At 34.5% G+C, this 15,922-nt stretch overlaps 1 protein-coding gene and 1 long non-coding RNA gene across 2 annotated transcripts; one reads left to right on the top strand and one right to left on the bottom strand.

Annotated features, from left to right (window-relative positions):
• Positions 1-1,142: 1,142 nt before the first annotated feature.
• LOC131175993 (uncharacterized) lies at positions 1,143-2,043 on the bottom strand. The gene is made up of 2 exons (XR_009146104.1): positions 1,982-2,043; positions 1,143-1,409 (listed from the first exon to the last, which is right to left on the bottom strand). It is a non-coding gene; the product is annotated as an uncharacterized LOC131175993 (long non-coding RNA).
• A 1,667-nt stretch (positions 2,044-3,710) lies between these two features.
• On the top strand, positions 3,711-9,278 carry LOC110639402 (probable serine/threonine-protein kinase PBL19). Its single transcript, XM_021790329.2, has 5 exons — positions 3,711-4,656; positions 6,049-6,309; positions 7,548-7,670; positions 8,208-8,660; positions 8,759-9,278. Exons 1-5 carry the CDS (start codon positions 4,309-4,311, stop codon positions 8,762-8,764), a joined length of 1,191 nt encoding a protein of 396 aa, XP_021646021.2. The 5' UTR covers positions 3,711-4,308; the 3' UTR covers positions 8,765-9,278.
• Positions 9,279-15,922: the final 6,644 nt, after the last annotated feature.

Genomic DNA, 15,922 nt, shown 5'->3' with positions numbered 1-15,922 from the left:
CAAGTTAATGACTCTTTTATCATATCATAGCTCTATAAATCATCAATTCATAGTTTCGACCTTCTCTAGGTAGTAGAGTTGTACTTTATTCCATACTGATATACACAAGGTATACTATTCTCACTCTATAAGTGTCACCTTTACTTTGCAAGTAGTCCGAAACCTCTGGTCTTATGGCAACTCTTGATGTAACTCTAGCTCATGCTAGGGTAACTGAGTCACTGACTCTAGTTATCACCCAACTGTGACCTTTCAATATTCTAACTCTAGACTCTTAGCCAGGAGTTCCCAACTCCTCTGCAAATATAGAACTGCGTTCGCATAAGCTGTACCAAAGCGAAGCCATCTCAAACACCCTCATTATGGAGCACCACGGGGATGCACGCAGCTCTACACAATAATCTCATGTCGATCATGTCTGCGACTTATAGAGCAGACATCGAGAACATTGTATAGTTACTACGATACGTCCTGACAGACTAGGTCTCCTTATTTCTTATCTCTCCTGAATCTTCTATTATCACAAACTTATTACATTGGGTCATCTCGATGTTGCCAAGAGTGGTATCCTCATCCTTATCTAGGGCAACTGTACTTTTAAGACTCACTTTTATGTACTCGTGCCTTACACGAAATGGGCGCACCATTTAAACCCATACTGACAAAAATATAACATTTCTTGGAGTACGTATCCTCATGATAGACCTCACATGTCTACTAACTCTATTTCACATTTCTGTGTACTCCACAAAAATCAAGACACTAACTGAGGTAATCTTATATTTCCCGAGGTATAACGTAGAATCTAGAAACAAAGAATTATAGGAAAAGATGAAACAGAATCCTATACTCCGCATGTGACTCCTAGTAGACTCTTCCCAACACTTAGATAATTTTTCCCTATGAATCTGGAGCCTAAGCTCTGATACCACATCTGTCACGACCCAACCTATGGGCCGGACCAGCACTAGGACCTGGGCCAGCCTAAAGCCCCCGAGGCCCGTAATAAGCCTAACTGTTCATTAACCCAATTCTAAGGCCCATTTGGGCCCAATATCAAGAAACCAAATGGACAGAGTCCGGCCATAAAATGGACTTTCCAACGGGGAGTTTTTGACTCACCCGACCTGTAAACACAATAATACTCAATTGGGGAGCTCAGCTCACCCTCCACATACTCATAGCATCATAAAAGAAATGGGAGCTCAGCTCCCTCATCCAATCCATCAAACAGACATAGAATATTAAGTTTACAGGTCCAACATGATAATAATATTACAGACCAAATTCAAATAAATACTGCTAACACATGCGGAAATTCTAGGAGTAAATAAAATTACACAAATATTGATAAACAACCTGCGAAGTATAAAAGCAGGTTAACCCAGAATAAAATATCCTCCTGTGGCCTGTAAAAATTTTTGAACAGGAGTGAGCGTTCGACTCAGAGAGTAAAATATCAATTTTAACCATAATCCCTATAACTATCTAAAACTAATGCACCCTGTAGAGTGAAATGCAACATCAACAACATTTTCGCATCATAACATCAAAAAGGTAATTTGGAGCACTCACACACCCTGTAGTATCAATCATAACATATGGGAGCTGATCCCCTATACAGCTCTCTTAAATCCAACTGGTGCCGAATTACTCACCTCCGACTTCCACTTAATAACCAAATCGAGGGTCCCAAAATTACTCAAGCCGTGACTACCCCTCGAAGGATCGGGTCCCAGCGAATTACTCAAGCCGTGACTACCCCGTCCCATCCATAGTCCATACCACATCACACGCACGCCAACGCACGCACACTGCTCCAAATTACCACAACAACATCCATGGCACATCAACAGTTATGAATGCAACATAAATCGTGCCTAGAGTTTAACTACATAAATATATGCATATAAGTGATGCATGGGCATGCTTGAACATATAATAATATCGAAATTACAATTAAAATTAATATTCTACTCACAGACTTGACGACAATCACTGTGGCGGCTGGGCGGAGGAAGAAGGCTGTCCCGGCTCACCTGACAATTTTATTACAATCATTTAATAAATCTGACTCAATACAAATAAAGAAAAAGACCAATACGTCCTAAGTCGTCTTTGAAAATCGTGAGTCTCCCTATACCTAGGACCTACCCAACCTGCAAAAGGGCTCAAAATACACTTCTATACTCACAATCCATATATCCACAACTCAATCACATCACACAGCCCCTCCTGGGCCCATCAAATCAATCATCCATCACAATATGTAAAATTTTAATTTAGTCCCTATAATTGACCATTTTTGCAAAAACTGCCCAAATCAGCTCTAAAAATTCTAAAACTTTGCCCCGCGGTCCTTAGCAATATTACTAAGCTATTGCAAAAAGAATCATAATTTTCTAAGCTACCACGAATATTTTATGGATTTTTAATCCTATTTAAGCACTAGAAAATTACGAAAAAGCAAGGTTCGGGTTTACCTTTGCCAATTCCGACTTCGGGAACGAGCTTGGAACGTCTGACAATGGGGGGCTAGCCAAAACCTCGGTCCAATTCGGAGACTTTTCCGGTAACGGGTCTGTCTGGCCGGAATTTCACAGACCTGGTCAACTGTCGAATTTCCGCGAATCGAAGATACCTACACGAAGCCCAATAATAATATATAAAAAATCAGGGGTGTTACATAAAATATTTTTATTTTTTAAATTTTAAATATTTTATATACACTAATAATTAAAAGAAAATAAGAAATAAATTAAAATGAAAATTGAAATATTTTATATTTAAAATATTTTATATTCTTTAAATATTTTTTAAATTATACCAAGGATTAATTAATGATGAATACAAGTGTCAAATTTTAACTAATACTTTTTAAATCTTTAGTTTTAATATATATATATATATAATATTTTAAAAATTTATAAAATCTAAATATTTTATTTTTAAAATAAAATTGTTATTTTTACTTATCACATGAATTTATTATGAATATAAGTGCCAAATTTTGTTAATTATTTTTGAATTTTTAGCTTTCATACATATATATATATATATATATATATATATATATATATATATATATATATATATATATATATATATATATATATATATAAATAATTAAAGTTACAAATAAAATAAATTAAAATGAAATTTTAAATATTTTAAAAATTTATAAAATCTAAATATTTATTTTTAAAATAAAATTATTATTTTTACTTATACAATGTGTCAATTTATTATTAATATAATTATCAAGTTATTATTAATCATCTTTGGATCTTTATTTTTCATATATATATTACATAAATAAAATCTTTTTGGCTTGGAAAAAAAAAAAAACTTTGTTGGATTGTACATTAAATTTAACTCAGTCATGGGCCCCATTTTTTTGTTTTTTTTTTAATCATCATTTTTCCAATGGAAAAAATAAATAAATAAAGAAAAGTCCGAAGTTCCGTCACTTTATGGGTTATTAGATGGTAGTAATGGTCATTGAACTGGTTGCAGAAATGAATACATTGGACTGAGCCAAAAAGTCAAAACTCAAGAAAGAGTCTTTTCCTTTTATTATTATTTTTTTTTCCTTTCCTTCAAGAGTGTCATCGTAGGAAATCGAAATCCAGTTGATTGCCCAACGCGTTATGAGATGAAGGAAAAGAAGAAAAGCCGAAACATAAACAGGCAAAGACACAGGCAAAACAGAAACCTTGAACTCTGTAGAAGAGGACCACAGATTGGTCTTCTTCTTGGTCATTGATGATTTGATATGTAGACCCCCAAAAAAATATAAAAATATATATGGGATACTTCTGTCCTTTTCAGTCTCTTGTGCTGTTCCTTTTTAACGTTTCATACACGCCAGTTCCATCTCTCTCTCTCTCCGAGCCTCTATTTTTTCCACATTGAGCTGTTTTTCTTCCCTTTCTTAACTGGGTGTTTCACATTTTGCTTCTTCCTTCATAGTTTGCCCATTTTTTATGTTAGAATTCTTTGTTACTTTATCTCCACGGCTTGTCCTCTCATTTCATTATAACTTCTTTGTAATTTCTTTACTTCAATTCTCTTCTTGGTCGGCTGTGTTCAAACTTCTATTCAAATTCTCAACTGGGTTTTCTTGTTTTCCTTCTTTCATTATATAAACTGTTTGCTTTACATCATTTTTTTTTTTGTGGGTTTTCCTTTTCTTCTTTTTTCCTTCTTCTTCCATTTGGTTGGGTGTTGCTTGATCGTCTCTTTAACTAAGTGTTGTTGAACTGGATAACAAGTTTTTAGATTGTGGGAATTTTGATATTGAGAGATATGAAGTGCTTTTATATTTTCAAGGATAAATCCAAGAAGAAGAAAGGAGATTCAAGATCGGCCCCAGAATTGGGAAACAGAAGCGCACCAGATAGTTTACCTTTGAGCCGTACAACAAGATCTTTACCTTCTCCTAGAGGTATAACTGAATTGTACAAAGAGAAGGAGCATAATTTGAGAGTTTTCTCTTTTCAAGAGCTTAGAGAGGCAACAAACGGTTTTAACAGACTCCTCAAGATTGGAGAAGGTGGTTTTGGGAGTGTGTATAAGGGAACAATTCGGCCTGCCGATGGTCAAGGAGATTCCGTACCAGTTGCCATAAAGAAGCTCAACAAGTATGGCTTGCAGGTAAAAAATCATATATATATATTTTTTAATTTTTATTATTTTTTTTAATTATAGCCATTCTTTATTTTAATGAATGCCTTCTGCAATATAATACAATTTGCTGGATTAACTTCTTGGAAGTTTTGTGCTGCATCCATTTATGTGCTTTCTAGTTTCCACTAACAGTTATACAAAATTGCGCTAGAAAATTAGATTTGACTGTCAATTTCACTTGTTATCAGAGAATGTTATATAACTAAACTAATACATATGAAGAGTGAAAGAGGTTTGTCCTTATTTGTTGTAAAAAAAAAAATGATCAGAAAATGGCTGAAGCACTAAAATTTGTTTAAAATTGACCGAACTCATGAGTTGTTTGGTAAACTGGTGTTGGAATCCACAAGTGATATAATAATGCGGGCACATGTTTTGACTACACATCTACTCCCAGTGGGAAGACAATTCCATTTGGGCGGACTCAATTCTTGGATTCCATTCATAAATAATGATTTGCTAATAGTGACAATTTTCGATTTTGGAACTCATTGGTACCAATTATACAATTATATGGATTATAGATTTAAGGGAGAAATATGTTATTGAGCAAGAAAATTGGCAACTATGTCAAAATTTAGCAATAAAGGACAAGAAGTTCAGGACAAAGACTAGGAAAATGCTTAGTTCAACTAATAATATGCTGAAATTCACTAGCTGAGTGATTTAAAAACTATGGTTCTTTCCTCGGTTTACCTCCCAGTTTTCGGGAATGTATTCTGCTCTTCCCGTCCTTATTCTGTTGGTTTTTCTAGATTGTATTGGAGTAACGAGAAAGGAGAAAAGAATCAGTGAAATGGAGTACCAGATAAATGAAGTTTGCATTACCGAGTGTGAATTTTGCTGGTAATTGATTTCCTTTACAAGTAAAGGGGGTGTATTTTCTAGTGCTTTACCCACTTAATTGGGTCCAAAGGGAGAGGGTAAATTTCACCCATTATCTGTGAAATAAGATGACTTAACAGCACGGTCCATAAATCATGTGGCAATATTAGTGACATATTCAAAATAGTCTGTTACAGCTATGGCTTTACTGAATTTGAAGTTTACTGGGAACTGATTTCTAATACAAGGAAAAGGGAGGTGTTTTTTTGGTGCTTTGCCCACTTAATTGGGTCCAAAAGGAAGCTTTTATACTTTAGTATCTTCTTGTTAATTTTGAAGAAGTCTTCATGATTTTTGTGTTTAAACTTCATGAAAATCATGATTAATTTTGGCTTTCCTTAGCTCTTAATTGCTTTTATTTGATTCTTGAATCTGTTCTCTTTCTCTTTTCTTTATTTTTGGATGAATGAATTATTTGCACTTTGTAATTAAGACTAATGTCTGTTTCTTGTGGTGTTCTTATTTTCTGGTTAGGGCCATAAACAATGGCTTGCAGAAGTTCAATTTCTTGGAGTTGTTAGTCACCCAAACCTAGTAAAACTTCTAGGTTACTGCTCAGAAGATAATGAAAGAGGGATCCAGCGGCTATTGGTTTATGAATATATGCCTAACAAGAGCCTAGAAGATCATTTATTTAACAAAGGTTTGCCCGCTTTGCCTTGGAAAATGAGATTAGAAATTATGCTTGGTGCAGCTGAAGGATTAGCTTACTTACATGGGGGAATGGAAGTCCAGGTATTATTGTCTTTGATTCAGTTGAATTGAATTAATGACTTCATCTCTTATCAATGTGTTAAGTTAAAATGTGTGATGATCAAAGAATATGGAGCTTCTTTTTTTTTTTTTTTTTTTGTTTTCTAAATTTGCTAATTGTGGCTATGTTGAAATGAGTACGTGTAGGTATTAGCTAATGGCTACTGGATACATATTCTTGCAAATGTCTCATGTGAAAAATATTGGTTTATCTGATTATTGCTGTGAATCCTTCAGTACATCCGTCCCTTGGTTCATATTGTCACTTTCTCACTTCCTCTACTCCCCTGCCTCACCAATCATATAATCTATAGGATCTGAAACTTCTTATTCATATTGCTCCTAATTTGACTTTTCATACCATCAAAAGGCACAAACATCTTCTCTGGACATGAACTAAAGTGTCAGAAAATGATGCACTGGAACAACATTAGTTCTTTAGATCCTTTTGTTGATCTTTTTCCCAGTATTGGAACTTCTTCCCTCAATCTCCACCATTTGAAGAGAAATTCAGCCGATCTTAATTAGAAGGATTTCATTTAATCAATTTCCCTTATTTTGAACTACAAATTATTTTCCAATGGGCTTCCTTCTTTTGTCTTTTTAATATGGATGATGGCATTTTGCATCTTCACTCTTGCACATTCTCATAGACTGTACAGTCTACTTGTGTTTGTTATTATTACCACCACAATCTTGCTTGTACATAGATGGCTTGGCACTCAATTCTCTGTCTCAAGGTCTAAGGATCATGGATTTCTCTACTCAAGTCCAAGATTAATATAATAGTTTTAGTAGTATGATCATTGTCCATGAATTGATGGAAATTCTTGCACTAAAATAAAACTGCACTAAGATATTACAAAGAACATAAAATTGTACAGAATGTTTCTGCTGACATGTGGAAATATAGAAGAAAATGAAAATGCAAAAGATTTTTACATTTCCCATGAAGAATTACACTTTCTGCCACATGCAATCTTCTTTTTGTTAAGATGGTGATTCCCATGGCATGCATTCAATCATTCTTTTCTTCTTCAAGTCCAACTTCAAAATAGAAATTCCAACCTTCACAATCTCTAGCCATAGAACACACTGCCTTTTTTCTTCCCCCCACCACCTTTTGCTTTACATTGAAAATTTTGGTACATTAAGAGGTTACTTCTTGTTATTGACTCTTTTTTTTTTTTCCTCTTTCTTTCCTTGCCTTAATTTTTCAGGTGATATATCGAGATTTCAAATCCTCAAATGTGCTGTTGGACGTAAACTTTAAACCAAAACTCTCTGATTTTGGGCTTGCTAGAGAAGGGCCAACAGGTGACCGTACTCATGTATCCACAGGGGTAAGTAACTACTATTTGTGAGTGTTTATCCATAGAAAACAATCCCTGCTTGCATTCCCCATTCAGCCAATAATTGGGCCTATTTAACTCATGCATCATCTTTGAACCATCATAGTAGATGCAATGGTTCTCTGGCTATTAAATGTAGCTGCTGTTTGAGAACAGAAATAAGAGGGGGAGGGTGGGGAGTATGGAATTGGGAAAAAAACTCTTATTTGGTTAGATATAGAGCAAGTTTGGCACTCTTGAGACTGAAAAAAAGAGAAAATGGTTTTTCTTGCTTCTTTGGAAAGCACAATTTTGGTTATAGGAGTTTGTTCATAGACACGTGGACTGGTAATGTGTTTGGCAAACTGAGTAATGTCCTAGTCTGTGTAGTAGTTTTCCCCTGACGATAAAGGGCATTAATGCATCTTGGTAAACTGTCCTAATCACGTGATTTGCCTATTTATGATACAAAGCTGACTGTTTACATTTTTAGGATTTTTATACTTTAGGCTTTAATTCTTAACATGCATGGATTGTTTTTGGTATCAGGTGGTTGGTACATATGGGTATGCTGCCCCAGAATATGTTGAGACAGGTCACCTCACAAGCCACAGTGATCTATGGACCTTTGGTGTGGTGCTGTATGAAATCCTTACAGGTAGGCGAACTTTGGAAAGAAACCGGCCAACAATTGAACAGAAGCTTCTTGATTGGGTGAAACAGTTTCCAGCTGACAGTAAAAGGTTCAGCATGATATTGGACCCACGGCTCAGAAATGATTACTCTATCGTGTCAGCAAAGAAAATTGCTAAATTGGCAGATAGCTGTCTGAACAAGAATCCAAAAGATCGGCCAACTATGGCCGAGGTCGTTGAGGGCTTGAAACAAGCAATACAAGACTTAGAAGGCACAAGCACTTCTACTAGTAAGAGCACAGGCACTTCTACTAGTGGAAGTGTTGAATCATCTCGATCTAGAATGGTCAACAGAAAATTGATCAAGGTTAGTTTATGTCAATATTTGTATATCCTTATTCATTAATTAGACTCAAAAGGTCATTAAAATTTTGCTGACCAATCTATCTTTTGAGTTTTTGACAGGCATAACTCTTGAATGTTGAGCACAAATAGAATGGGAACATTTTTCTTTAGGTTTACATCACAAATTCATTATACGATATCAGAGAGTTGCAGATTTTTGCGGGCATCATTGCAAGAGTTTATATTGGATTCAACTTAATGAACTAGAGTGTTGGTTCTATTGGACCCTACTATTAGTAAACTATTCTTTTTCTTGTAAAAAGTATGAGTGGAATTAGGCAGTGAGAAACAAAGAAAATGGAGACACAATGGTACAATGGTAGTGAATCTTGATACATAGCTTTGTTCCAATGAGATCATAGCATTCGTCTCATGCAATAAGACAATATGATTCTCATTTTTCTTGAAAATTGGACCAACTTTCAATTTCTATTCTTTTTTTTTTTGGTTTAATGTCGGCACGCCTTGTTTTACAAGGCGGTGCAAGTTAGAGCAGCTTTGTGAATCATTGTAAATATGTTCTAGCCTTCTAAGGCGTATTTATTCTCATGTTTTCTACTGAACTTGCATTTTGTTCTCATTTCCTGGAAAAGTTATATGGTCCATTTCAGCATTGGAAGACATTAGAATGTGAAAAATTGAGAGAGCGAAAGCATGAACGAGGGTGTCATTTAAGAAAAATACAACCACTTTATATATAACAATTTTGTTATAGTAATTAATCATGATGGACTTGACATGAGTCTCGTTATAATCAACGGTCAAAATTAATTTACTGTGTACAAATAATAAATGGAATAATTCCTTATGTCATTCTAAGTTTAATGAACAAGATGTATAAATAAATATTATATTTTTCTTAAATATTATAATATTTAAAGAAAGTTTTTTTAAAAAAAATTATTAAATATTATTTACGTATTTATAAAATTTTGATTTATATGTTAATTTATTTTATTAAATATTACTTAGTAGAATATTTATTTTTTTTATGTTATTAATTTGTCTTTTACATATTAAATACAAGATGGACAACTATTTTGTGTTGTCTTGAATTATTTTATCTTCATCCATATTGCCCTACCTCATAGCTAGTAGTTTTGGACAACATTTTCTTTCTCCTATAATGCCATTCTTGATGGACAAATACTAAGTTACTATAGCAATGTCATCAACCTGGGAATGATGTGCTTAAAACTACTAGCAATAGGAGGAAATAGCTATTTATAGAGGAAGTCAAAGTTAGCTTAGGAATATTATAGGCTGTTTACCAAGCTGGTCACTTAGGTGACTCCTAATTAAGTTACTAGAAAAGTCAAAAGAGATAGTATCTCTTGAGCCAATGAGCGAAAGTACAATAGTACAGTTGAAAGAAAGGAACAGTGTTAAATTAGGGTTAGCCTTGGAAGGGCATAATCTAGGTTTTAAAAGAATGAATCAAAACTTTGCATGGGCACTTGAAGATGTGAAAGGCATTGATTCGACAGTCATGACCCATAAATTGAATGTTAACCTAGATGTCAAGCCAGTACAACAAAAGAAGAGGAAATTTGCGCTTGATAAACAATAGGTAATAGTTAAAGAAGTAAAAAAAGCTGAAAGATGTGGGTTGATCTTTAAAGTACAGTACCTAACATGGATTGATAATATTGTCCTTGTCAAAAAACCTAATGGTAAGTGGAGGATATGTGTAAACTTTACTCATCTCAATCAGGCATGCCCAAAGGATCATTACCTTTTACTCACCATAGACCTCCTAGCAGATGCTACAGTAGGACATGCAGTTTGTTCACTGGTTAATGCCATCTTAGGTTACACCATTGTTAAGGAAATATATTGACGTGAAGGAGGCCCCGTGATCCGTGGCCTTGGTGGTGAAAGGAGCTCTAGACATGTTGCTTAGCCATAGTAGTAAACCAGTTGTTTTGAGATCTTAGGGGTCATCAAATGGTGTGAAATGATTGAACTTTTTCATCTTCAACTTAGAAAAGAATCTCAAAGCTTCACTAACAGATATGTTTGAAGATAGAGGTGCAACCCATTAACTAAATATGCCATCAGTGGATGAAGGTGGAAAGCTGCTCAATTCTGAGAAAAATGATAAGAGCCAAAGTTGTACTACCTAGAGACTGCCATTCCATTTGTTGAAGGGAGCATCATCCATAATTGGGGATAAAGCATGGAAAACCGAGCCCAACATCATGCTACCAAAGGCATAATGACCAATAAGAGCTAGAAAGTAGGCTAAAGGAAGATATTGTACAAAGGGCCTATTAGAAGCAGAGCAAAAAATGTATCTACAGATGAGTGTCAACAAAAATAGTACATGGTCCATTGTGGAAGTACCTTTATTATACTCTATCATTACAGTATAGGGAGGAAAATCCTTGGAAAGAGCCTTAAAGTCAGGAGGAAGATTAGATACAAGGCTTGGAGGATCTGGTCCAACAATCGATAATCCCGTTAGAGCTAATATGTCCTTCAGAGTAATGGATATGGGCCAACTGGAATAACAAAAGAATTACAGTGCCAAGGCCTTAAGCATAATGTAACAGAGAGGTGGCCTATGGACATCAGAAGAGAAATGCGACTGATGTTTATAAGATGATGAATTCCTAATTCCTCCTATTTATCAGAATAAATAGTATGTAACCTATCAAGCCAATTAGTCCATTCTTTAGAAGATTTTGGCCAAGCCTTAGTTTTCCCAACAGTGGAAGGATGTTTTAAACTATTGAAGACTAGTAATTTGTCAATACTGCCCATGAAAATGGAATCAGAGGCTGGTGCTTTGCATTAGTTAACAGACCAATACTCATGTTGCCTTTACAGGAATTCTTCCTAGCCTAAAAGGAAAGAAAATTATTAGAAGTAGCAGTAGAAGCTTGAGGAAATGATGGAAAAACAATGATAACTTATAATAGGATATGCTAGAAATTTGGGAAGGAAATAAGATAGTAGAATGGCGTCAATTATAGAAGAGGATTCCACAGAGGAGCTTGCGAAGAGGTTAAACAATGATCTATTAGGAAATTTATAAAGAAACAAAAAATTGACAGAGTTTCCTCTGTATTTTGAGCATCTAGGAAACTGGTTCCCACCTAAGCTAGTTCCTACAACAACAAATACTCAACTTGCACAAGAAGAGCATAACCTTTGCACAACTACACAAGTACCAATAGTTGCAATAGGTAATAGATAATTTCTTAAATTTCATAGGGATGTTTACCTTGAACAGGGTTGATACTAGGGAAACGGCAAGAGGACATTTGTAAGGGTGATGCTTTAGACTTGTGGATAGATTGACTAGAATTCGCCTGAGGAGGAGATGTTGGTATGACAAGGGGAAACTTAAGGCTTTTGGCAGAAATCACATCAGAAGAAGTAGAGGAACTTGATGCCATATATGTGTAGACCATAGTTAAATTAATAAGATTAACAAAATGATAGAATGTGCAGTTTATGCTTAGGGAGCTATTTTACCTGGGAGTCGACAAGTATGGGGGAGATGAGTTCAAAGGACAATGTAAGAGGACTTGGGGATTTGTAAATATTAAAGAGCCAATCTCAAAAGGATCCAATGCCAAGAAGCTGCAACGATATTGAGGAATGCTAGGGAGCCAGCCAAGTAAGTAACTGAACCTAGGAATCAAAGCATATATATAAGCGTTTTGCTTGAGGAGCTGTTTTTACCTGAGGAATTGGCAAGTACTAGGGAGCCAAGTTTGAGAGGAAAAAAAATTCCCAGAGACACAGTAAATTGCAACGACAATAAACAAGTCACTAAACCAAAGAATGTTGGAAACCAACGAGCTGGAGTTAAGGTAACACACTTAGAAGATTTGTAGTCTTGGGGATCCAAAGGTAATCACAATTCAAATTACAACAGTAATGTTTTAAGAAAAAAAAAATGCAAAAGGACCAAGTTTACCTGAGAACTAGGAACAGTAAATTCACAAAAGACTACTAAAAACACTATCAACGATGTGGGCTGTTAGTTTTTTATGGTAGGCAACAACAAACTCCTAATAGATGATGGATGGTTTTATTGTGAGGAAAGTGAAGCTATGTTGTGAATATGTGTGTGTGTGTGTGTGTGTGTGGTGAGGTGGTGATGAAGTGAAGTACAAAGGAAAAAAACAGTAAAGGATTTGACCACGAAATGTGATGATTTTGCATGAGCAAATTAACCATTGATGTTGTGTCAAGATAGATATATATATATATATATATATAATGAAAAGCAAAGTTTTGATTTATGTTAGGTAATCAAGGTTGAGTGTCACAATGGGAGAGTTTAAAAGAGTTAGAGCTGAAAAGTGAGATTGGATTTTAATCATTTTGAGATTTTATTTTTGAATTTTAAGAGATAAGAGCTTTAACTTGGAAAGGGTTCTAGATAATTAGATTTACTTTAAATCTTTAATTGAAGAAAAAGTACATTGGAATGGCCTACTGGCCAATCTATGTGCGTAGGGCAATTGTTAGTGTCATAATTTAATTTTAGTTAATTTTGGGCTAAGGTTAATTTAATTAATTTTTTCTTAGTTAATTCTATTTTATTAGTTAAATTAGATAGTCGAAATTAATTAAAAGAAAAGTGGTACAGATATTTGAGTGTTATTTGAGAGTGGGAAGCTAAAAGAGCAAAACAAAAAACGGAAGATATGGGGTAACTGTTATGGACCTGTGGGAACGTGAAATGGGGAACACGAAGATCCAATGTATTCTAAGGAGCTTATAAAAGGAAAGGAACTACAAATAACAAAATCATGACAATAAATCTACTAATCAAAGATCAAGCAATACAGCAAATCAACTTAAACCCAATTTCCTTTCAATTTCCAGTCTTTGCTTATTTCAGTTCCACTCATTTTCCTTGTAATTCTCATTTAGTATTTTCATTTTTCAATCTTGTATTTCTATTTCTAATACTTAATACAAAATCAAACAAAATTTATTTTCATTCCACTACGTACAAGAATTCTTAATTTCCTATTGTTTTAGATTTTACAATGGCAAAACTGCATTCAGTCTAGCTAGTTCCTCGTCGTTTGATTTTTTAGAGGTCAATTAGCATATCTTTGGTTGACTTACCCAGTGTCTGGCATGCCTCAAATTTAAGTTATTAGACAACCAATTGTTTTTAAGGAAACATTAATAGTTTCAATCAAATCCTTATGAGAAATTCTTGTATGCACTCGAAAAGAAGAGAAGAGAGCCACATGGTATGGCTTTAGTTGATAATGTCACAAGTATTCTTTATATGTAATATAAAAATCATAACAATCCACTACTTTACAGGTTATATACGAGTTGTGAACTGTTAGGCTGTATGATTGGCTAGCCAATCACTCATAGATCCAAGTGCATAAAAGAACTTCTAATCATCATGTTCTCCTTTTAAATGAAAGACAAGATTATAAAATTTTGTAATGGAAAGATTACAAGTCAAAACTCAATCCTAGAAATAAAAGCTTTATCTTAGGCAGGAAGGGAAGTTCTTATTAAAGCTATTTTAAGTGCTATTCTAACTTATTCTATGGCTATCTTCCTCTATCCAAAAGCCTTTTATGATGACCTTAATGGTCTTATCTCTCAATTTTGGTGGAGAAGACAAAAGGCAAGAAGGAAAATTTGTTGGGTTAGATGAAAGAAGCGTATATGTCAAAGTTTAGAGGAGGCCTGAGCTTTAAAGATTTTGGAAAATTCAACTTGGCTTGTCTAGCAAAGCAGTGTTGGAGATTTCCATTCTAGATTATTTATGGAGTAAAGTTATCAAATGCCTTTATTTTTCGCACACAACATTCTAGGAAGCAGGAAGAAGAAAGAGTTATTCTTGGGTATGGTAGGGGCTGTTAATTGGAAGGAAGCATTTAAAGGATGGTACAAGGATGAACATTGGGGATGGAAAGATGACTTTATTGTGGCATAACCTGTAGGTCCCAATGATTCCTAGTTTTAAGGTGAACATACCACACTCTTGCCATTAAAATATTAATTTGGTGGCAGATTTAATAGATCATAGATGGATTAAGTGGAAAGAAGATTTGGTGAGAAATCTTTTTGACCCTTCTCTTTCTCAAGCTATTCTTGCTTTACTAGTAGCTCCTATTGGCAACGAAGATTCTTTAATTTGACATTATGATAAAGCAAGGAAATATTTTGTGAGATCAAGTTACAAGTCGTTGATAGGAAAAGAGTTGCAAAATGCAAACAATAAAGCAGCTAATCATTCGCGTCCTTTCCCTGTAAGTTTATGGATTAAAACTTGGAATTTGTGTATTCCTTAAAAGTTGAAAGCTTTCTTATGGAAGCTAGTAAATAATGCAATTCTAGTAAAAGAGAATCTATAGAAAAGAGGTATGAGGATTGACCTAATGTGTGCTATTTGCCACACCGAGGTAGAATCTCTAGAACATGTTTTTTTTTTTTTCTTGTGCAACCATGCCAAAGCAACTTGTTTTTCTAACCCCTGCTCTTATAAGCCAAACCTTGTGGGCTTTGTATCTTTTGACAGATGGTGGGGTAGTTTATGGTAGGTTTTTCAAAATGATCCTGTTGTTCATGATAGTATGTGTAATGTGGTCGTCACTCTCTAGGCTATTTGAAAGGCTTACAACTAAGCCATTTTTTATATCTTGATCCTATAGCTTGTGCAAAGAAAATTACATATGATTTCTCTGAGCTTTATAGGATGTTGGAGTAGGGGAATGTATCTACTAAAGGTTGACAAATCTTTAGTGTGGCAATGCCCTCCTATTGGATGCTTAAAGTTTAATTGTGATGTGGCATGGAAAGAATGTCATCCGTTTTCTGCTATTGTTATGGTGGTAAGAAATTCCACAAATAAAGTGATAACTAGTTTATCTAAGAAGGTGCTTTGTTTGTCCTCCTTAACTAGGGAGGCGTTTGCAATCTTTGAAGGCGTCAAATTAGCTAACTTGATGGGCGTGCCTTGGCTATCATGGAAACAAATTCTTAAGAGTTATATTTCAAATATTCAAAACCCAAGAGCTGCTATTCCTCGAAAAATAAAGACAACGATTCAGGCTATTAAGTCCTAATTGATCTCAAGAAGAACTACCTTGTAATTGGATTGATGTGTTGCCTGACTATCTTTCCACCATTTAGTTGCAATTTAAAAAAAAGGAATATAAATTTTATTTATTTATATTTTAGAATAACGTAAACTTATATTACGTTAAATATAGGTTTCGTTAT

The sequence above is a fragment of the Hevea brasiliensis genome, chromosome 18, assembly GCF_030052815.1.
Source record: "Hevea brasiliensis isolate MT/VB/25A 57/8 chromosome 18, ASM3005281v1, whole genome shotgun sequence".
Classification (NCBI taxonomy): domain Eukaryota; kingdom Viridiplantae; phylum Streptophyta; class Magnoliopsida; order Malpighiales; family Euphorbiaceae; genus Hevea; species Hevea brasiliensis.
The sequence above is the reverse complement of the archived record's forward strand: the minus strand, read 5'-3'. Positions and strand labels throughout refer to the sequence as shown.